The sequence below is a fragment of the Dermacentor albipictus genome, chromosome 5 (genome assembly GCF_038994185.2).
Source record: "Dermacentor albipictus isolate Rhodes 1998 colony chromosome 5, USDA_Dalb.pri_finalv2, whole genome shotgun sequence".
Lineage (NCBI taxonomy): Eukaryota > Metazoa > Arthropoda > Arachnida > Ixodida > Ixodidae > Dermacentor > Dermacentor albipictus.
This window is the reverse complement of record NC_091825.1, coordinates 160,360,340-160,374,601: the sequence shown is the minus strand read 5'-3', so window position 1 is coordinate 160,374,601 and position 14,262 is coordinate 160,360,340. Positions and strand designations below refer to the sequence as shown.

The following is a 14,262-nucleotide window of genomic DNA, read 5'->3' as shown; positions in this document are numbered from 1 at the left end:
CCCAACAAACATCGAGTGCTGCAGCTGATAGAGGACCTAGACCCGAGCATCGCTGCATTCAGTGACCACAGTCTTGCGCGTGAGGTGTTCATCGCTTGCAATACCACTCTTCTCGCCAGTGCGCACATCGAGCGAGCTTTCAATGCGGCTGCAGAGGTCTTCACAAGAAATTTTGAAAAATAAATAATTAGTGAAGATCAACAAAGTGTGAAAGGTTGCAGAGGACGGATTCAGTCACAATTAAAGCTGGAAGGAAAGTAGCGTAAAAGTAACCGATTACTTATTACTAACAACTTATTTTTTTTATGGGGCCGCTAATTAGTCACCGTGATTAATTACATTTTTGAAAGAAGTAATTGCAGTCAGTTACTTTTCTTCTATAAAGTGTACAAGTCTGCTAGAGACTGAGCACGCACCGCGCTCTCGCGCAAAAGGACACGCATGTGCCACAGTGACTCGTACACTCACGTGATCTCGCTCCTGACTAGCTTACGTCGGAGTGCTAAGCTAGAATGTTCTCAAACACGGCATCATTTTCTTTTGGTCGCCTGCTAGATTATCGATTGTGTCTTTGAAATGTCCATAGATCATTGCAGCCAGCCCCTGGCTACGTCAGAGTATACTGTGCCGCGCTGTAGAAACTGTGAGCAAGAAAACAGCTGTATGTGCGGTTGTAGGTTCAACTGTAGCACACCAGAGCTTATCACCTCGTGCTGCGAAGCTGTCGGACGTCTATTCATACTGTTCTCCGGTTCTATATTAGCCTAACACAAAAACACGCACAAGTCAAGTGGCTTGCTAGAATTCCACTTCTCAATTTTTTACATAACGCGGAATTCCTTCTTTTTTCACTTTTTATTTACTTGTTGCTTAGCGTTCACTCGTAAAGATGTCGCATTCTCATCATTTTCCTATACCTCTGAGTTGTTATTGCTTGTCCTCGTTTTGAGCTCTTTAAGTGCTCGTATATGTCTGTAGAAATCTTAAAAACTTGGCCAACGTTCCATCGCGTCCGACGGAAAAGCAGAACGTATTTGAAACCAAATAATACAAGTACTAATTCGACTGCATTTATGACATTAAAATTCGTAATGTTGAATAGTTGCTCTTTTTTGGAAGGGAGGATGTGGGAGGAAAGGATGGGAGGTGTAGCTGCGCTGCAACACGCTATGCGTTTTAAAAAATAAAGAGAGAGAAACTTGGAAATTTATTGTTTTTGTTGGTCTTACGGCAACTCTCTACGCTAATGGTAACCTGACATGTCAGCCAGCGCTGCTTGATTGGAATACAAGAATATGACTATTGGCACTGGTTAAATCGCTACTGCGTACCGAGACACTGGTTTCCTTGCAGATTTGGCTCGTATCCTGGCGTGCAGCTGAGCAGGCTTTCGCATTGGTAGGAACCCACCGTGTTGATGCACCGATGGTAGCGGCCACACAGGCTGCGGTTGTGCGCGCATTCGTTGACGTCTGCGGCAGAACAAGCGGCAGGAAGTGGCGAAGGACATGCGGAAGGAGATGAATATGTTGGTGAAATGACTTACATGGAAACTTATATTTCGCTATTAGTTATTTTTACAGTACATTGTGCTAGTATTCATACTGCCACGAAATATTTGCGCGAAAAGCAGTATTTCAGAAAGAGCATGATAACCCACATCGCAGAAACGGGCTAGTCTGTAGTTTTCGCCTATTGATGCCTAAAAAACGAAAATAAAAGAGAAAAGACATAGAACACACAGGCACGCACAGTTCAGTAACGGTCCTTGCAGGCCTATATTTCGGATAGTCAACCACACTATGAGATTGTCACATCATGAAAAGTACTCACTGATGGCGGTCTTGCAGAGGATAGATCCGACTCTCTGTTAGCTTTAACCATTACGATCATCAGAAACTGTGCCCACACCTGCGCAGTTTCCGAAGCTGTCGCTCGTGTGTCCCGGCGGACAGTCGGTGGCCTGGCAGCTGCCGTCGTCCAATCGGCGGCTTCCGACAGGGCACGTGCTCCTCACGCAGCGAAACGAGCCCTCCGTGTTCTGGCACTCGAAGTTCTGACCGCAGTTGTGGATCCCCTGTGCACACTCGTCATCGTCTGAGATTCCGACAGAACAAAAAGGGACCGCAATAAATAATGCACGCCCACCAGCACTGAGTCACAAAAATGACATACAATTCTTCTATCATGCCAGACAGGCATTCTGATAACTTCACCCTGGCATCATCACCCTCTCCAAGGTTTTTTTTTTTGCAAATGCAAATCCTATTTGTTTATTTACTTAGTTTACACGCATCAAAACGATCACACACACACGCACACAGAGAGAGAGAGAGAGAGAGAGAGAAAGCGAGAGAGATAGACTCCTACAGAGTCCAATGAAAAACTAAACTAGGGCTGACAAGCACAAGTGGCTATAAACGAAAGCCACAAGTACTCAGGAAAGGGATCAAAGGTCGGTCTCTTCCTGAAGGACAGACTTTGTCAAGCAATGCTGCTCGGCGTGCTTGTCGATCATGAGGCTCCTACATAAAGAACATATACATACTTCTGTCGTACACAAAACAACGCAGTGAGAGGTTTGGCGCGTGCGCCTTCGACATGGCGTTTCATGTGACGCGGTTCCAACACATCGTTTTCACACGCTCTGTTACACATGCATCGCCTTCGCGATCGGCTCCTTTCGCCAGGCCTTTTCTCATAGCAGCTAATGCTATGTAGAAGCTGCCGACATTGTACCACCTTCATTATCGGCCCAGGTGGAGCATTTCTTTAACGTTTCTTCGCCGGTCTACACTTTTCATCGTCATTTTACTATAGACCGCATGACACAGGCACAGGTACGTGCGATTGTATAACATTTAGTCGCGGATGATGCCACAATTTGTGTTTCTCTCGCTTAAGCCCGTCCAGTGCCCAAATCAATGCCGAACGTAACAATCGGCATGTCGCACGGCCGGACTGGAAATCATACCATAGCGATTATGCGATAGTCGTTAGTGTCTTGTTGCTATAGTCACACACAAGCTTGCTTCACACATCAATGTGCTTGACTTGCACAAACACGTCGGTCCACCTGGTAACGCTTAGTAGAGATCCTTACGACATTGGATAAGCAGCTGCCTGCAAAATGCATGCTTAGCATAGCATCGATTCCCACAATGCATGTGACCTGCACTTTTCTTTTATATATATATATATATATATATATATATATATATATATATATATACTGTGATATATATATATATATATATATATATATATATAAATATATATATATATATATATATATATATCACAGTGAAGTAGACGCGCGTATGAAGCGGTTTATTGACGTTTCGGCCGGGGTCCGGCCTTCATCAGAATATATTGCATGGTGTCAGTACAGTTAATATACATGTGCTTATCGACCAAATGAAGATACGTTTACATGAAAAACGAATAAAATGGGCGATCAAAATGCATCTGAATCGTTCAAAGGATAGCTGACACGTGTATAGACCGATGGCGATTGCAAACATATCATCTAAAATACAAAGCATAAAAACGCACCGGAATGAATTGTAAAAACCAATCACCACGTGACAACAAAACGTCAATATGTGCTCAATATGTGCTATGTTACCAAGCAAACACAGACACAGAAAAAGGGGAATAGCGACGTATTAGTAGCAGAAGAGACAAGTGACGGGCTGCAAAGACAGGCAACTCAATTTTCCTGCACATTCATTCATACCACACGCGACGGTATCAAACTTATATATAAGGAAGGATTCGCGGGCTTCTCTATCATAATTTGAACGAAATCCAGATTCTAGCAACGTGACTCTCAGTTTATCAAATGAGTGGTCAGGAAGATGCACGTGTCTTGAGATGGGCAGGTTGGGCAACGTGTTAGCGTGGGATTTATGATTGTTAAAGCGGAATCTGAAAGGCCCTTCTGTTTATCCGATGTACCGTTTTTTGCAGAGCGTACATTCAAGCATGTATATTACGTTTTTTGATTCGCAGTCGAAATCGCCTTTGATTTTTAAAGAAAAGTTTGAAGACGTACTAGTAACCTGTTGCAATGTGACCACGTAGGGGCATACTTTACATCGCGGTTTTCAACAAGGATGGCATCCGATGGCATCAGGGCAGTCAGTCTTAGATGATGATGCTAGTATTTCTCGAATATTTCTAGCTTTACGGTACACTGCTTTGGGCGGATCAGAGAATATGTTTTTGAGGCGTTCACTTTGCATTTGAATATTTTGGTGTTTCCTTAATACATGCGAAACACTTGGCACTGACGCACTGTGTGTTAGGACAAGATTTGTCTGGGGTGAGGGAGTTGGTTTGTTCTTAATGCAAAGAAGCGTCCTTCGGTCATGCACGTCTGCGCGTTTTATTGCATCGTCAATTAATTGTGGTGGGTAATTTTGTTTGGCTAAAGTGTTTTTTAGGGTACCGCAATTCTTTTGAAGCTCTGATTGCTCAGAACAAATTCTCTTAAAACGTAAGGCTTGGCTATAAGGAATGCTAGTCTTGCAATGTTTAACGTGACTGCTATCGAAGTGCAAATATTGACATCTATCTGTCGGCTGTTTGTATAGGGCAGTAGATAGTTTATCATTTAGCACTTAAACGCTGACGTCAAGGAAGTTAATAGTAGATACAGAATACGTGTGAGAAAATGATATAGATGGATGGGCATTGTTCAAGTCAGATATGAAAGAAAGCAGTTCCTGTTCCCCATGAGGCCAAACCAGAAAAACATCGTCAATGTAACGTTTGTAATAAAAAGGTTTTAACGTCCTGGTTAGCAAAAATTTATCTTCTAGCTGACCCACAAATATATTGGCGTAGTTCGGGCCAATTCGCGTACCCATAGACGTCCCACTAACTTGCACATAGTGCTGTCCTTCAAATTCGAAGTTATTTCGTTCTAAAATAAGGGCTAGCAAAGTTGCCAATGTGTCGCTATCGATGAGTTTCTCGGGTGATGTACATTCGTAGCAATTGACGACTGCCATGATGCCATCAGAATGTGGAATGTTAGTATACAAAGATGCTACATCAAGTGTGACCAAAAGAGAACCTTGAGGAATAATGAGATCGATTATATCCGACAGGAAGTGGGTAGTATCTCTTACGTAAGAGGCAAACGTAGCTGGGATATGACTAATCAGGGAATCTACGTAGTTGGACAAATTTTCTGTGACTGTACCTATACCAGAAATGATGGGGCGACCGGGTTGTTTATCTTGTGTATTTTAGGTAAAAGGTAAAAACGACCAGCAACAGGTCTTAGTGGAATTAGAGAATGAACCGCATTGTCAGGCACCTTTTTCTTCTTGACGAGATCTAACACTGTGCTTTTGATCAGAGATTTATATTGCTCAGTGGGGTCATGATCAAGGAGTTTATAAAACGTTGCGTGTGCTAGCTGTCTGCGGGCCTCTGCGGCGTAATCGGACTTATTCATTATGACAACGGCACCACCTTTGTCAGCAGGCTTAATAATGATGTCTTTGCGAGAGGACAGGGTATCTAGTGCTTTCATTTCGCTGGCGGACAAATTACGGCGGAAAGGTGCTTGTTTTTGATACAATTATAGAACGTCTCGTTGTACTGCTCTGATATACATGTCCAAAAATCTATCGCGCTGTGTAGGAGGGACCCAGCGCTTGCCAGAGGGTAACTCGTGTTTCGAATCGCTTGAATTGGAGTAAAGAAGGGGAATGCGGGAGATGGCAATTCAAGACGATGAGCAAAACGTGAACAAGGTGAATGCAGGAGCCAGCGACACTCCTAGCTCACGCACTAGGGACACGTAAGCTCAATGATTTTCTTCTTGACATGGGAAACCAACACGAAAACGTCGATGTCATCCACCACGCTGAAATACACCAGGACCCCGACATTCTGCTCGCCCGGAACGGACTTCACCCCAATTTTTTTGGCGTCAAGGTAATGGCTAATAACATCAAGTAAAGGCTCAGGAACTCTTTAAAATCGACGCAAGCAACAACACCAATAGATCCTGCGTCCCAGTTAGCTTCAACACAGGAACACGCGCCTGAAATTTTCAACACCAGCTCGCACGCACGTTCCACCGAAGCTAGAACCCAAGAAGCATCTACACAAACGGTGGACGCGGAACCAACACCACCTTTACAACATCCGCGCATACGGAAGCCCACAACCACCCGCGAATCCTTCACGCAAACATCTACATACACTAACAAGCAAACCGATACGCAGACAGACATCGGTGCAGGCCTCGACAAGAAAATTAAGCGTTAAAAGACACCACCTGAAGATTTTTCGCCCCGGAGGTCTGACCGAACCAAACAGAAATGACTACCACGCACTAGGGATAGCACACGCAACAACAAATCTCGCCCTTTGCTCCAATCCCGCAAACTCGTCGCCAAACAAACAAATTACAGATTTCACCTAAAAACTTACACTAGCTGCATTAAACAAAGGAAAATCCCAAAAGGTCTCAGAATTAAGGTTAGATGCGCCCTTGGTTCTTTACCCTCCAGGCTATTATTAAAGTGGAATGCGGTCCTAGAAAATGCATCGCTCTCCCTTATCGACATTCTCGAAGAACACTACAAAGAACAACTTAGGATAATCTCGGATCAACTCGACAGCATAAAGTTAACTGAAACGGAAAGAAGAGAACTTAATCAATTCGTCCAAACTAAGGAGGAACAATTACTAGATAAATACCAGCGAAAAGATATTAGGGCTGCAGATCCACCCAAAGAAGCTAATGTAACCCCTGCAGCACGTAGCTCCACCGACAGTCCTACAGGCGAGCATCCAGAGCACTGCAGCAATGTAGTAGACATATCCCAGAGTCTAAGCCCCGAAGAAGTTGATCTCCTGAAACGTGGTCTAACGTTTTGTCCGACGAACAACGCAGTAAACGAATACGAACTCCACAAAGATATAACAGAGCTTTCACGACGCATGCGCATCAAGGAATTCTTTTTCGGTAGACCAGATGTAGGAAAAGAAGATAGAGACTCTCTTAGACCACCTAGCACGTGGACACCGGAAAACGAACAGTGCCCAGACCTCGATTTATACTTAAAACTGATATCAAAGGAAATTCTAGAGTCAACGCGGCATTGCCGGAAACGCAAAAATTTGACTCCCGCTCAACACCAAATCCTTAAAGAACTTGCGAAAAGGAATGATATTGTAATAAAACCAGCAGACAAAGGCGGCAGTATCGTAATCTGGCCTATAGAAAAGTACAAGAATGAGGCCTCTAAACAACTTAACAACCACACCCATTACAGAAAACTTGACTCTAACCCAACCTCAGATTACAGCAATATTGTGTTAAGCACAATAGCGGAGCTCCGGTCCAGGGAACTAATCACGCAATCTGAATATCGCTTCATGATGCCCAAAAACAAAACAGCAGGCCGCTTTTATCTTCTTCCTAAAATACATAAAGTTCCGGTCGAAGAAATAATTACAGCAGAAATCCCAGGTCGGCCTCTTGTGTCTAATAACAACACACCTACTGAGTCACTATCTAAATTCTTAAATCACCACCTGTCAAACATACCCACCACCCTCCCATCTTTCGTTCAAGACACGCCGCACTTCCTTCGAATTATCGACGGCATCAACGCCAACCAAATCCTTTCCGACCGCGCTATTCTAGTCACTTTGGATGTTTCTGCCCTTTACACCAACATTCCCATGAGTGAAGGAATTGAAGCCGTTTCTAGATCCCTCGCAATCAATCCCCAAGCGCACGCTCCTGAAGTTTACTTATCGCTCCTTAGGTTAGTTCTCACGCTCAACTATTTCGAATTCGATTCTATACACTACCTGCAAATTTTCGGCACTAGCATGGGTACGCCATTCGCTCCCACGTATGCGAACAGTTTCATGGGACTGCTTGAAGCAGACCTGCTGAAATCCTACCCTTTAAAACCCCACACCTATCTTCGTTACATTGATGACATATTTATAATATGGGAACACGGCACAAGCGCCTTAACCGACTTAATTAGCCATTTCAATCGCTTTCACCCAAGTATTAAATTTACTGCTCACCACTCTCCTAGTCAGGTCAACTTCCTGGACACGACGGTCTACATAGAAAACGGAAAACTGAGAACGACACTTTACCGGAAGCCTACAGATAGCCAGCAATATTTAGACTACAACAGTCATCACCCGCGACATTGTAAGCAAGGAATTTTTGTCGGACAAGCGAAACGTATAAGAAGAATCTGCAGCGAAGACCATGATTATATCCACCACCTAAATGACCTTAGATCAACACTAGCAGAAAGGAACTATCCCCAAGTTGCTCTCGATAGAGCTTATGATATCGCGTCAAGATTAGAGAGACAGTCGCAGTTGGCGAAGAGACAGCCCACATTAGAATCTGACAGGCCGCCGGCCTTTATAACAAAATATTCTAATGCACTCCCAAACATAAACAACATCCTAAGAAAATACCACCCAATATTATCAAGTAACGAGCGTCTGCGAAAAGCGTTCCCGGATGTACCCAGGGTTACCTATCGCCGAAACAAGAACTTTAAAGACATGTTAGTGCACGCAAAAGTCAGCCAGCAGCATTTCCCCGTAATAAAACCATGTTGTCGCCCTAGGTGCAAAACCTGCAGGCACCTTCAAACTGACATTAAAATTAAAAGCACCGCAAATAATTATACACATGAAGTCAAATCTAGCTTCACTTGCACAAGTTCGGATGTGATTTATATGCCTGAATGTTCCTTCTGTAAGAAACAATATATCGGTGAAACAGGATAATCAATGAACATCAGATTAAACGGACATCGCGCGGACACAGCTAAAAAGCTTCCCAAAGCCGTCGCCGAGCATTTCAATCAACCAGGTCATAACTTTGATGAACTTAAACTCTACATCTTAGTCAAATTTCCGTTCTGAACGAGAAATGAAATACAGAGAATCATACCTTATCCATAAGTTCAAGACATTGCAACCAATAGGCATAAACGTTTCAAAGGGAGCTTTAGAACCTATTCGTTATGCTAAACCTCAAGCTATAGGCAACAACACTGAGTTTGATTTCTTGGCGTATCCCCCCCCCTTTTTTTCCTTTTTCTTCCTTTTTTTATGTCAGCCGGCGTGTCAGACGCCCTTGACACGCCGGCTCACGCGCGTGTGTTGACAGACTGGGGTGAGGGGAGGGGGGGTCCTGGCTTTGACCTTGTACACAGCGTTCCTTTACTAATTCGACACGCTAACACACTTTCCCTCGTTTCCGCGCCCTCCCGCCTCACACCCCCTCCCCTTTAGAAGAACCCCACCTGTAAATACTGTGGCGAGGAAAGCATTTGTCGCCTTGAAGAAGACAAGTCCACTTGTCGAAACGTTGGCTCCTGCATGGCTCCTGCATTCACCTTGTTCACGTTTTGCTCATCGTCTTGAATTGGAGTGGTCATTGAAGTGGTCATGGTCATTCGCGCAAGCGTAAGTTACGGGCGAAATTATCCAAATCTTTCAGTAGTTGAAATTCATTATGTCCACCTGTTGCTGGACAAAAATTAAGACCACGACGTAGAACACTGCACTCTTCAGCTGTTAGCTGAATGTCCGAAATATTAACAATATTATTCTGCTCCCGATGGGCAAACCTACTAACAGAGGATGACAAAGAAGTGCCGGAGTGTACTTCTAGAGGTTGGGTTTGAATAGAGGCAGAGTTGAATACCTTGTCCTGGCTTCCAGAAGAGCAAACAACACCGTCACGGCACAGTTTCTTGGCTTTCATTGCGTAGATTTCGTTCCGTTTTTTGGTTGCGAATGCCTCTAATGCGGCGGATTGGTTAGAGGACAAGTTTAAGCTCGCAGCAATTTGACTTTCTTGGTTCATGAATTTCTTACTGGAAGAACGATATAAATCCAACATGACACGGGTGAGTTGTAGTGAAGCATTTGTTAGTATGTTATCCCATCTAGCTATATTGCGCTCACGCATGTCCGACAGAGCCGGTTTTACAACAACACGGAGACCCTTTGGTGCAACAGCCGCAGCTAGGTAGGTATTTAGCGTATCTACATGTAGAGCATTGCGAATTCTTTTTTGTATAACCTTCCTTAGCTTTAGAAATTCATTTGAACAGAGGTAAGAAATATTGTTACCCGGAGACAAAGCCTTTAGTCAATTCGCCGTATTGTAATCGGACCGCTGACACCAGTTGTTGTAATCTGGGTCGCAAGCCCCAAGGATAACGTTGGCCTGGCGGCCTGGGGCACAACTGGAAGCATCCGAAGGTCCTGGCAAAGCATGAGTCGACTGCTAACAGAACAACTGGTTTATTCTAGCATTGCAAAAGAGCGGCCGGTCAGGTCGACCGAAGTGGAGAGACGGGAGAGCACACCACTCGACGGAAGAATTCGGAGCCTCTCCCCTGGCGTCCGGGGGCAGCTGCTTTTATACTCTCGGAGTAGAGGGCAAGAAGGAACGTCACGGGATGAGGACACGTGACGGCGGGGCACGGACAAGCTGAGAGACATGTTGAAACGAGTGTAGTGACGCATCCGCGAGGCCGGCGCCGGTCAGACCTCCTCGCTTCACACTTGGGGAGCTCCTCTCCCCGGCTGCCGCGCTTTGACAAGCGTGGGCACCGACATGCACACACACGCACACTTGAAGACACGTGGCACTGAAACATGCCTGGACGCGCTTGGCGGGGAGGCGTTGCGGCGGCGCGGAACGGGCCAAAATGTCCGCCGCTTTGAACGAAGCCCCGGCGGCTGTTGCATCCGCGCCGGCTATACCGCGCGTCGTAGGCGAAACGTAACAGCCGGTGCATCGTCCACGGTTTTCGTGTGGGCTCTGCGAAACTCGTAGCGGGGACCTTTCGGGGAGGAACCTGTAGCGTCCTGTGCTGAAGGTGACTGTTCAGCTGACGGAGCTATCAGCTAAACAGTCGCCTTATATATATATATATATATATATATATATATATATATATACTCCATATATATGCAGGTGCAACGCACGTCTTGGAATTTATGTGAAGCGAAGCTTTCGTGAAACATCCAATAATACACTATAAATTTGCCCATTTCATTCCTGTGTTTTTGACGTAAAGGAAACTGATGCATCCATGCTACGCAACGTGACACACGGGGCAAGAAGCTCGGAGCTAGTCGGCGTTGGCACGATACAAGTGCACGACCGACGCTGGCCTAATACAGCATCGGTCTGCTGTGCTAGGAGACAGAAGTTCGATCCCACCGTCGGGATCGTAATTCAGTGTTTGATCTATGCGCTATTCTGCAGGACAGCAACCAGCACTTACGGTCGGGAAAGTCGGCGAGAGGTTTCGCAAAGAAATCCTCGCTTTAAAAAGGCACGTTTACCTTCGCACTGTCCTGTGGCAGCGTTGACTGTATAGCCGGTGCCGCAGCCTGAAATGCGGACGCAGGTGAATGATCCCGGTGTGTTGTCGCACCGGAAGCCGATCTGACAGTTGTGGCCGCCGTACTGGCACTCGTTCACATCTGCGTACGCATGGGAAGGAGGAGAATTATTCATTAGAGAAAATACAAAGAACTGAGCTAGTACTGCCCCGTTTGCTGCTCTGCAAAGGGGAAATGGGAAAGGGGATGAAACAGAGTGATGAGTAGTGCAAGAAGAAGGGTGAAAGAAGGGTGCGTATATGCAATGTAGCACAGCAGCCTTATCAAGGTCTATAGTCCGGTGCTCCTTAAATGGTCCCCAGCAACCCTTGTAGCTCTCCTTGCTACTGCGTGATCACATTGTGGCCAAAACGACGTTTACCTTCTGATGCCTGTCAGTGTAGAAGCAGTGACCTCACAATAATCTTATATCATTTTCATGGCGACATAAATACTAGAGATAACTTATTGCCACATTACACGCAAGTAGAGGCATCCCGTAGGAATTACCGACAGGTCTTCGTCATCTGGGCATTACAGGCGACATAAACGTCCCACAAGACCACAAAATGTGGAGTTGAGGGTTCAATCGATGCTCATCTATGGCTTCAAGTGCCCCTCGCTCTAGACACTAGAATGCTTGCGGAAAAACGTTTCTTACACCGTAGCCCCACCTTTCTTTTGCACATAATGCCATGCCAGAGCTGGCGTAATTTCTTAAGAGGAAGCTTTCACTCGGGAGCTCCTGAATACATCGCAGAAAAAAATTCTTTTAGGACACCGCTGCACCGATTTTGATGAGGTTTATTGCATTTGAATATAAATATACAACCCAATAACTCTAGGAAGCGGATTTCCAATTCGTCCTACAATTTTTTCATGGAAGCTGTGAAACGCTAAAAAAGAAAGTCAAGTATAAAGTTTACAACTACACATTAAAAAACGACACCACAATTTTATAAACTGCACCTAATAATACATCTAAAGCGGACAACACAGATTTGATGTACACCACTCTGCAATATACTGCTAAGTTCTGGTAGAACCTTTGCGAAACCCTCGTAAACATAGCATATTTCGCCAACACTGTATATTCACATATGTAGTTTGTCTGCTTGAGATGTTCTAACAGACGCAGTTTAGAGAACTATGCTTTTTTTTTTGGTTCAGAGGTACGGGCTTCTGAATTTCGTGCTTCTATAACTTTTTCAATTTAGCAATTTTTCACAAGTTTTGTAAAAAGATTGACATCCTAAATAAGCATTCCTCTGCATAGAGTTGCTAGAATTTAACCTTCTCTTACCAATGCAACAAATAACAAATGACATGAAACTAAGCCAAGCGGTTGCCTCATAAAAGAATTACTGCGTTTTACATGTGTTCGTATAGGAAAATTGGAGTTGGCCTTGAGATGAAGCGTCCTGTGGCCAGTTATATTAGTAAACACTGCACACTCTTGGCAACTTAGTTCTCCGGAAGTCCGCAAGGTGTAGAAAAGTACATGAAAGGGAGAAATCGTCAGCCACCCGAATTATGGCACGACGCTACAAAGGAAACCTATACGGGCTTCTCAAAAAGAAAGCCTCGTAGTAGAAGAAAAATTCGTCGCGCCGGGACGAAGTTTTCTTCAACTGCCAGGCTTCCTTTTTGAGATACCAGTATGGGTTTCCTATGTAGCTTCGTGCTACAACTCGAGTGGATGCCAATTTTTCCCTCTACTGCACACTCTTGCCGCGCAGCATTGTTCATTTTCAATTTCTTTGCGGATATGCATGGTCATGAAAAGCAGCTCACAAGGCCAGTTTTCTGCCACCATGTATATCCTCGCGTTTCCAGGATTTGGCTTGATTCAATTTTCCTTCAATTATTCCTTTTTTTCAGAGTGCACGGTGGCAAGCGAAGGCGATTCTAATTTCTCTCCCTGCCTTTTATATGTCGTTGTCTATTACATGGGCCCTATAACGTAAAAATATTCCTTTGCGGCAAAAACGTCCTTTTTGCCGCAGGCGTCACGAGAACGTGATCTTTTTGGGTGAAGGCAACTGGTCAATAAACCCACATATGCTACCTGAAGGCATCAATGTAGCCGGATTCGAGACCCTCGTTATGTGATAAACGAGAAGAAAGGGGGTTAACCGAGGGTCCCGATTTTAGACCTTGGCGGCGTCCCACGTCCGCCGCCAAGGTCTGTGTGTGGTGGCGCTGGCTAACACTCCCAGGGTTCTACTAGGACACATAAATACCCAAGAAAGTGGATGGGAAAACAGCGCCGCGGTAGCTCAATTGGTAGAGCATCGCACGCGAAATGCGAAGTCTGTGGGTTCGGTTCCCACCTGCGGCAAGTTGTTCTTTCATCCACTTTAATTTCCATTAATTCTTCGTTTCTTTATTTTCATTTATTAAACACAAGTAATTTCCCCTATGTTGTCCTTGGTGTCAATGTTTGTTGGCTTCTTATAATATTACTAATAAAATCGGGACCCTCGGTTAACCCCCTTTCCTCTCGTTTATTGCCTACAGTGAGTGGCTTGTCTTATCTAATTGACTGACAAGAGGCGAGGCGCACGTTCAAGCGGAGAGAGATTCGATGGGGCCAAGCCAGTGCAATATCGATAAACGAGTGAAGAGGGTGGTGCCGGCGTCTGCGATTGGCCCACTTTCGCTCACTTGGCTTGAGGTGGCAGGTCGAAAATCGCGGCGGCATGCAGCGGAAGGTTAAGAATCCGCTAAAACGGATCCTCAGCAAAGAAGAGTTGGGAGAACGAAGTCGTAAACGTGCTGAAAGTGCTTGAAAATGTTACAAGATCATGCAAAAAGGTTTATTGTACGCAAATA

The 14,262-nt window shown here is 44.9% G+C and overlaps 1 protein-coding gene across 10 annotated transcripts in view; it reads right to left on the bottom strand.

The window, feature by feature from the left end:
- The window catches only part of LOC135916344 (fibulin-1-like), a 183,767-nt gene that overhangs the window by 26,298 nt on the left and 143,207 nt on the right, over positions 1-14,262 (bottom strand). For all 10 annotated transcript variants that reach the window (XM_065449686.1, XM_065449688.1, XM_065449692.1 and 7 more), the window contains 3 exons: positions 11,389-11,529; positions 1,912-2,097; positions 1,332-1,472 (listed from right to left, as the gene is read on the bottom strand). In XM_065449686.1, the coding sequence (XP_065305758.1) occupies positions 1,332-1,472; positions 1,912-2,097; positions 11,389-11,529 (468 nt within the window). The remainder of the gene's footprint in view (positions 1-1,331; positions 1,473-1,911; positions 2,098-11,388; positions 11,530-14,262) is intronic.